At 38.1% G+C, this 9,492-nt stretch overlaps 2 protein-coding genes across 10 annotated transcripts in view; both read right to left on the reverse strand.

Moving 5' to 3' along the window:
- The window catches only part of kiaa1109 (KIAA1109 ortholog), a 52,328-nt gene extending 50,379 nt beyond the window's left edge, over positions 1-1,949 (reverse strand). For all 9 annotated transcript variants that reach the window (XM_043256139.1, XM_043256145.1, XM_043256144.1 and 6 more), the window contains exon 1: positions 1,799-1,949. The gene's annotated coding sequence lies outside the window, so the exon portion shown is untranslated. The remainder of the gene's footprint in view (positions 1-1,798) is intronic.
- A 634-nt stretch (positions 1,950-2,583) lies between these two features.
- Positions 2,584-9,127, reverse strand: c9orf72 (C9orf72-SMCR8 complex subunit). Its single transcript, XM_043256053.1, is given in 11 exon segments — positions 2,584-3,843; positions 4,622-4,731; positions 4,830-4,887; positions 6,289-6,442; positions 6,445-6,523; positions 6,628-6,744; positions 6,821-6,893; positions 6,993-7,057; positions 8,071-8,166; positions 8,258-8,813; positions 8,952-9,127. Coding segments are annotated over 11 exon segments (1,506 nt in total). The 5' UTR covers positions 8,963-9,127; the 3' UTR covers positions 2,584-3,656.
- Between the last annotated feature and the right edge of the window lie 365 nt (positions 9,128-9,492).

Consider the following 9,492-nt stretch of genomic DNA (forward strand, 5'->3'; position numbering starts at 1 on the left):
TATGTAATTACAGAACTTAATTACACATGTAAGTTTGATCAGGGCTCATCAACATCAAAAAACATGATCATTTAGAAGTAAAAAGCTATTTTCTGTCCTGTTTTAATCCCCTTCATCACAACGCTTTGAGTAGGTGTGGTGTTTTGTAGTTAATTGTAGCAAGTAAATAACCTCTGCTATGATTGGCTAACAGTTGCGTGTGTTTGACAACTGCTGTGATTTAGGTCAAAAACATATAAATAGCTCTACATGTAACAGTAAAGCGAAGTGAACAAAGGCTGAGCTCTTACTGAGGCGGTCTGGATCTTCATTAAAAAAAAAAAAAAAAAAAGTTAATTCACTCTTGCCTAATGTTGGGATCAGAAGGAAGGCAACACAAACACTGTTTTTTCACAACTTTAGAGCTTTAGAGCCATCTTTATCGTCTGGTATCAGCATAATCCTGCACACGACCCTTAAATAATAGCACAAGATAAAATGCATGTATGTGCACAATAAGTACATTGCATATACTGATTCTTTTCAATCTAATTAGTTGACACTTGATAGGAAGTGGGTCCGACTTTTTTTCAACCTGCAGCAGTGTTCATGGTTATATCCACCAAACTAGCGTTTAAGCAAAATAACATTAGCTCAGGTTTGCATTCTTTTAGTCTGATGTGAATGCATGATAACAAATAGCTCAGGACTGTTTAACAGAATTCCTCAGATCAGTTGCGGCACGTCCTGCTCTGAACTAATATTGCTAAAAAAAAAAAAAAAAAGAAAAGTTACACAAATACAAGTTACTACATGGTCAACCACTGCACGTTTCAAACTTAACTAACCGCGTTTGTCTGTAAACCATAATATTCATGCCCATGTACTTCATTTATTAGGATAACCAGGATAATGCATAGTATAGAAAACAGCATCTTAAATCAAATAAGTAAATAGTTACCGTTCCTCGTGCGAACGTGCCCGAGCAACGATTTGTAACCCTGTACTTATTTACACAAAAGGACCTGGGGGTATCATATACCAAGTCAACGATTTAAAATAATTGGCAGAAAATTAACTATTGATGCGAGCGTCAAAATGAAACTGAAACAGAGATGTTAACACCCGTGCAACTCTAGAATCCAGTGTCAGCTGAGTCTAATTACTCGGTTATCCAGTGCATTGACATGACAGGATCACAGCGGTTCACTGTGACTTATGACAGCTGGTGCAGCTCTAGCAAACATACGGAACTAATGCCACCCCCCAAAAAAAATCTAAATGGAGAAGCTGTATCTTATACAACGCATTTTGACCCGTAAACGGCTCAGGCAAAAGGTGAGGCACGTTACACAATAATGGAGCTCATTATTTCTGTGTGTAACAACTGGACCATTGTGCGTCTACGTCCTACTTGCGCCAAAGCGTTTCTGTATAATAAACTGTAGTGCGATGAACCTGAAATGTATACAGCTCGCCCATGTTAAAGGTATGGCGGAGCGAAGCTTATAAAACAAGCGAAATGGTGATTATGATTTTGATAGAAAGCATTAATTACGCATTCGCTCTTGGTATATCACCGCACAACCTTTTGCTGAACGTAAACAGCAAGCTCAGATACAACAGAACATTAGCAATTGGAAATATGATCATGTTTAATGTAACGGACAGATGGCTGTGTGTATGACAGCAGAGCTTTGGCTCAGCAGGTGATCCAGTATCAAATCCAGACAATCTCTGCTGTATCGTAGGCCGCGGTCCTGATCACACACACACACAGAGATATACGACCTATTTGAGGAACACGCAGCGTACCCACCTCGCCTTGTAGAGTGCGGAATTACATTTCACGTTGCCATGATCCTTAGAGCTGTTCTCTCATACTCCTCTCAGGCGACAGCACCCATTTCTCAAACTAGTTCTTTTCCGGAGTATTTACATGGACAACGCTTGTGCTTCCTGTTTTGTGGTCATGTGCCAGGTGTAACCAATCACAGATCTGTTGTGGACGACAGAGCCAATCAGAGGGCGAGGTCACGGAACCTTGGCGTGAGTGACATGGAGAGCAGCCAATAAAATTTGGTTATTTGTGTCACGTTAAAGGCGAACTCGAATCAGTAGATTAACGAAGCGTCAAGGGGGGGGGTAACGCTTATACAGTAATTTAAAAGATTTGTAAATAAATTTATCAAATAAAAACTAAATAATTAAAGCGGCCTTCAAAAAGAAATATCACTGAAAATATTTTTCTTCTAAGGTTTGACTTTATCTGTGGGACGTTGCAATAATACGGGGTTATATAAAAATGGAAGATACGCTTAATGCATTAAACTCACTATATGCATTTATTTATTATAGTAAGTATTATATCTAGCATCGAACAGTGCTGCCAATGCTAGAAAATATTTTTCCGAATATTAAAATATGGGAACATATTACTATAAGCCTTTTCTTAAAAAGCCTTTTGACGGAACTGCCTTCAACTACCTTTGCAACTGTACTGCAGATAAATCAGATTAGAGATCAATAATAGATTATTCTTTCTCATGCTTTTCTGTCCGGACCCAACCCTTCATGTTGTCTCATCAAAGCATAATCTCCATATAAGACTCAATTTTTTTTCTTTATTTAGAACAGCAAATAATTAAAAGATTTTAACAGGCACAATTAAATAAGTCATGTTTCAGAAACAAAAGGCACACTTTTTTAAGACAACACAGTCACAGCTCACTTGAAATATATCAGTATGCATGTCACAGTTTAAAATAAACGTCCAATTATGATTCCATAAATAATCCAAAATATTCAAAACTCCATTTGTGTCTTGAATAAACATTAGAAATCTACCATTAATGCAATGTCTGTTTGATACATAACATACATAGAAGTGGAGTAAAATCTTGTGGAAGAACCCTTCAAAATCAAAGCGTGATGTCTATGGGGCCCTTCCTGTTATTTGCTGACTTCCTTGCACACTGTACACCAGAGATTTGGCTTTATGATTCAAGCTGCATTTCGCTTTTCCCGCATTTCCACCAGCTTTCCTATATTCATGCCCCAAGCCAGATGCAAAAGTATGAGCCATTTAATTAACCGTTAGTTTAGTTTGTTAGGCTCAAGTAAAGGAACAAAGAAAAGTCTCCCAGTAACTGGAGTTCTGCAAAGTAACACATCTGTCACCTGTAAAGTCTTCAGACAATCATAGATAAAAGCCCAGGTAACGTTATTACAGAATTAAGGTTACTTTAATTAAACCATATTTTAAATTACTTTGTGGTGTTCCAATTTAAATCAGAGGAAAATCATATCCATAGAAGACAAACTTTGAGTGGGATTAAAGTTACTTCAACTTTGTTCTTTGCCATGTTACAATATAATATTATACTATTAATGAAGGTATACGTCAGTTAGACCAAAAACCCATTAAGTGTGACATCTAAACATTGATTGTGTCTCATGCTCTCATTCAAGAATTTCATACGCACAAAATCTTCTTCACACAAATATGAATTCATCAGCATCAATAAGCAGGTTACCATTTTTGTTTTTGTTTTTTTAAATCACACGCGAATCAGTCAATACTTCAGCAGCAGGTGTTGTTTAGAAGGCTGTAAACAAAAAAATAAACATCGGGATGCAAGAGTGTCCTGTGCTGCGATGAGCACGGGGTTCAGAGGTCAGAAGTTAATGAGGAGGTCACGTTCCTGCACACTGGTAAGGAAAGACTTCCCAAAAACAAAGGAGTGAAGGCCTGCCCGCAGCTTTTCCGCCATCGCCATGATGATATTCAGGTCGCCCTCCACTGTTAAATCCAAATCAGTTTTCAAGTTGCGTAGAGATCTGAAAGGTTTTTTACCCTTCTGCCTATAATTAATAATAATTAATAACACAATGAGTCTACCGTAAAATAAACAACATAATCTTCACGTAAACATGCAGCCAGCTATGTGGAAGGACTATGTTTATGTAAATTAACTAAAATGTCATTTTAATTTTAAAAAGAAAAGCTTTTTTAATTAATTTAAATAAACAATGCAGAGCAGTTAAAACATCAAAATATCATACAAAATCATTTTCTATTTATCGATTACATTTCGTTGCAATATTAATGACTAGTATTAAATAAAAAATGCTACAAAAGATTTCTATTTACATTTAAATGTACCACTAATATATCAAGCAGCACACAACTGTTTTCTAAACTGATAATAATAAAAATATTTCTTGAGCACCAAATCAGCATATTAAAATGATTCCTTATGGATCATGTGACACTAAAAACTGGAGTAATGATGCTGAAAATTCAGCTTTGCTTCACATTCCATTTAAAAATATTAAAATAGAAAGCTGTTACTTCCAACTATTTCATGCAACTGTGCGACTTTTTGATCAAACACATGCATTATTGGTTAACAAAAATAAACTTCTATCAACATCTGAACCAAATTTCTGAATGTCAGTATATATATCACCCACCTGTACATAGTACATAATAGTACAAAAATTGAGCTTGATATTACTGAGAGCTACTGTCATTCGCTGCAGTAAGTCCACGGCACTTCATTTCTAGTTATAATATGTCCTATAAATGACACTTGTGTAGTATCTGTAGAAGCTGTGGGCTTAAAGCTGCTGTACTTACGTCTCATCCTCAATATATCTGAGCAGTGTCAGGGCCTTTCTGTGCAGCAGGAGAAGGAAGTGGGACAAATACACACTCCGCAGAGACAGACCTGGTTTCAAAAGAAACACCTAGAGATTGACAAAGATGCAAACACATACACGTTATCAAGGCCGGAGCGGAGGATGTTATTATAAAGCTCAGAAGAAAGGGAGTTGCGTAGACTTACCTCATCTATGAAAGACTTCACAAGTGTGTCTTTGTGCATCACGTCTTGAAATATATTCCTAGGAAAAACCATAAAGTTTAGTTAGTGATTCAGAAGGTGAAGAAACCTCTCGTTTCCTCTTGAGAAACTTTAAGAGCTGCTTTTGATTCTCTAAAAAAAAAAAAAAAGACTGAAAAGTTGACTACTTGACATGTGACGGTGATTACATTGTTCTTGTATGTGTGCACACGAAGCGTATCGAACGAATGATATGGTGAGTGCCCTCAAATGAGATGTAAAATGTCTCCGTTTCACCTCTCGGGAAACTCTGTGAACTTTTAATGGAAAAATTCTCGGTCAAACAGTCGCCGACAGTCCTTGAAAACAAATCAATGATGCAGCTCTATGCTGGCCACAGCCCTGAACCATGACATTAACCGAGAGTGGAGAGTATTCACAATTTCAAGGACACGCATCCATTTACACAAGCATCTCAGAGCTCATTTCTTCATGCAGAGAATTCAGATCAAAATGCATTTACATTAGCAGCTTACATTAACATTAAAGCAATAGTAACACTGAATAATTGTTTTATAGCATTAACTAATCTAAATGTTAATTTCTACATAGCTGTATGAATTAACGTGTATACACAGCCATTCAGATGCTTTTGGTCGGCGATATTTTTAAAGGCTTCGGAAAAAAGTCTCTTATGCTCACAAAAGGTGCAATTATTTGATCTAAAATACTGTAAAACGTGACATTATTATGAACTTTTATTACAATTTAAAACACCTTATATTTTAATGCATTATTAAATTAAGTTATTCCTGTGACAGCAAAGCTACATTTTCAGCAGTCAGTATCCTTATAAAATGACTGCTGAATAAAAAAATAATTCTCATATGCTGATTTACTGCTCAAGACATATTTCTCATTATTATTATTATTATTATTATTATTAGCATATTTATGAATTAGGATTAATGCATTCCTAATGCATGAACTAATTTGTGAACATTATTGTAAAGTATTACCTTTTAAAAAAGATTCTAAGAGCAATTAATATTTATTTGTTTTTTAATCAAAAGTCAAAAGTGTTAGTATTTTTATACAAAAGGCCACTAAACTATGGTTTGTCCCCGCTATCAAACACTGAGCTAGTTGATACGTCTTTTATCTCTCCGTGATCTCTTTCGTCTCACGTTTAATCTCTTTATAAATTTGGTAATTAGCGATATAATCAGCAGGATAATGTACAGTCAGTAGGTCATTAATCAGCAGCAGTCAGCATTAAACAAAACGAAACAAGATCAGTTCACTTTGCAATAACAGCCAACTCACTGTACATTTCCCCTTGAATATATATTTTGCGCATTTGAATAAAATACCACGAGGTCTTGCTGTCCTGACAATAAAAATCAGCCAAGCATGATACAGTTTCCAGACCAAGAAGGTATGCAGAAGTCAAAGGTCATACAAGTCTGGTGTGTATGAGTCCTGGGCATTGATGAGGTTGTCAGAGCTGATGTCATCCTCGCTGGCGGCCTTCCAGAGGGCGCTGAGCTCGGCTCGCATGTAACGCCGCTGATGATACGTGTGCTCGTGGCAGGGTGGCATCTGCTTGACCGCAGCATGTCCACGTCGATGTGGGTGGTGGGGTACGGGGAGTAGAGCACCTGCCGGTAGGGCAGCACGAAGCTGCCTGTGGAGTCCTGGGAAAGAGAAAAGAGGGACCTTTATCATGTTACCAAGCGGCCTCGACGGGTATGGGTCCACGTGATATAGTGCTGGATACTCTGAGGGACACTCTTGATACCTTAAGGAGGCCTTGAACAAAGAGGCCGGTGTCATATTTAAAGGAGCCGTCGGGGTGACACAGTCGAGAGCACTTTCTCTCTGCAGGAGTGAGGAAGAGGCACAGCGTGAGCACGATCTACAAAAAGAAACTGCGTTATTAGACTTTCATATTCAGATACGAATGCTGAGAATGTACAGGTGGGAATGCGCACCTTATTGACTTTCTCAGGATTACTGCCAACCACCATTGAACAGCCGCAGGTCTGAAGATGAGAGCTGATAGCCCTGTGATAGAGAAGAATGACAAACATCACAACCTAAACAATGAAAACAAGCAACTCAATTCAGATCATTGACTTCTACTAAAGATGCAATATGTCTTACTTGTGTAAAAAGTCTTCGTGACAGCTGTCTCCAATATCATCATCATTGAGCACGGTGTCCTTTAGCTGTAAAGAGGAAGAGGATTGCTTTATGTGCTTCAGTGAGAGTGAGAAAAACATTCAAAACGTTTTAGAATTGCCAGAAAAAGAGCTAATATAATTATCACTGAGTGAAGATACATAATGTACAACCTTAAGAACTAACCAATGCATTGTTTGTAGTTTGTAGTAATATTTATTCATTAAAATTTGTGCTGTCAATCCATTCATCTTGATTAATCGCATCCAAAATAAAGGTTTTTGTTAACACAATATGTGTGTTCTGTGTATATTTATTCTGTATATATAAATACACATACATACATGTACATACACATAAATATATCTATAGGCCCTATATAGGCCCTAATAAATATTACATTTACAAATATTACAATATAGGCCTTAATAAATATTACATTTATAAGAATTTACAATGTTCATTAATGTGTCAATGACATGTTGCTATTTTTTGTGGCTTCTGGATCTATTAAAATGTTAAAAATTATATTAAAAATACCTTTAATTTCTTATATACCAGGATGCATAATTTTATTTTTTCTAAAGTAAAATGTATTGTGATTTTTGGGGGGCACAAAACTTTCTTGATTTTATAATAAAGCCTAATTCATTCATCATTCATCAACCAAAAATTATATGTCCAAGAGATCGCCTGCTTTTCAAATTTAATTTATTTATTTTATTTCCTTGTATTTGTCTTATTATTTATTATTTATTATTGCATTAGCACTGTTTGTTTCATTCACTGCATTAGTCCTGTTATGTATTTAGAGCTATTGTACTGGTATTGTTTTAATTAACTTATTGCATTAGTGCTATTATATGTTCAACAAATGTTGTAATGATATCGTTTAATTTGGTCAGTATTGTTCCATTTAATTTTGTAAGTTAGTTTCATTATAAGTATGACAGAAGCAAGTTTGAGTTTGGCTCACAAACAAATCTCCTTCTCTCTCCTCACCATTTCCTACCTACTCTAAAAAGTGTCCAGAAGCCCCCCAAAATGTCCAACTACTCACATCCACTTCCTCTGGCACACTGTGTTTCTTCATGGACGTGAGAAGCTCCATTATGGGAACAATCTCCGACGACAACACAGGAATTATGTTGTAGCCCTACATGATAAAACACACACGTAACATGCATTACGAAAGTGAACAAATAGCTGGATCTCAAGTAAAAGATGCACGACTCTGAGGCGAAGACCTTCTGCATGCAGATGCGTCCCTTGCGGATGATGTGCTTGAGTCTCTCCACACACACGCTGTGCAGCGGCAGGTAAAAGCTTAGCTCGGACTGCGGCAGGATGATCGACAGAGCGCAAGTGTTCTTGTCGCCCTTGAGTTCTCCGTCAAAAATCAGCGAGACTATGATGACTCCCTTTTCTGCCAAGACGAAGAACTTCACATCCACTGCGCCGCTCTCCGCGCTACGCAAAATCTCGCCGTTCAGCGTGTGATTGGCCAGAAACGTGACCTCTCCGTCGCTGAGCAGCGACAACCCCTGACCTCTGGGGGCCCAGATGTGCTGTACACGAGGTCCCAGGATGTTGTCCCAGTAAGCGAAGGTCGCGGCCAACACGGGACACCAGTCCTCGACCAGCACTTCAGTCTTAGCCACGCCGGGAGACTGCGGGGGACAGGCTGCAGACATGACGGCCGCTCTCACAGACCTAGTCACTCTAGTCGGTCTCACAATGCAGAAGTCAGTGGTGACAAACAGATTGCAACATCCCCCTGCTGTTACACTGCGCCCATGCAATCTGCCGAAGAGGAACAGAGAAAACACAGTGGAGAGGACTAGAAAGTGAAAACAGTGGCATGACACGTAAACCAGGACCAAAAAAACGTTATAAAATTGCGTTTAAAAAAAAAAAAAAAAAAAAAAAAAGCACACGAACTTAATAAGCATTCACTGATGTCAAAATATCAAAACACGTCAAAGCCTTTACAGAGATTCGTGTATCAGTACGTCGAGCTAATCGCTACACTTCACGACATTCATTTATAACACACGTCTGCATTCGCGCGAACAGTCGTGGTAAACCGGGTTTCCGTCGCCAGCACGTTACGCACACAGAATCCTACCTGCTTCGGCTCGAAACAACAACACATTCGTCAACCCTTTTCCTGGCTTCCTGCTGTCATTAGGCTCAAGGCTGCGAAGAAGCGAGCTGCTGAAGCGCAGGGCGAGGCGGCGCCCTCTGGCGGCCGAAGGAGTAATTTGATTACCCGGGATCAGAGAGGCGAGGGAGAAATTCAATTACCTCTCGAGTCGTTTTGTCAAACCATCACTTTAGGCTTTGAGCTGTGTTTAGGAAGATATAGCTATTATATTATAGTATCGAACTGTGTTGCGGACTATTTGCAATTATATTAAATTGATTTTTTTTATAGCATGCACTGACACTACCTATGGACTTTCATAGCTAACTTCAGCGT

This window comes from Puntigrus tetrazona, chromosome 13, assembly GCF_018831695.1.
Source record: "Puntigrus tetrazona isolate hp1 chromosome 13, ASM1883169v1, whole genome shotgun sequence".
Classification (NCBI taxonomy): domain Eukaryota; kingdom Metazoa; phylum Chordata; class Actinopteri; order Cypriniformes; family Cyprinidae; genus Puntigrus; species Puntigrus tetrazona.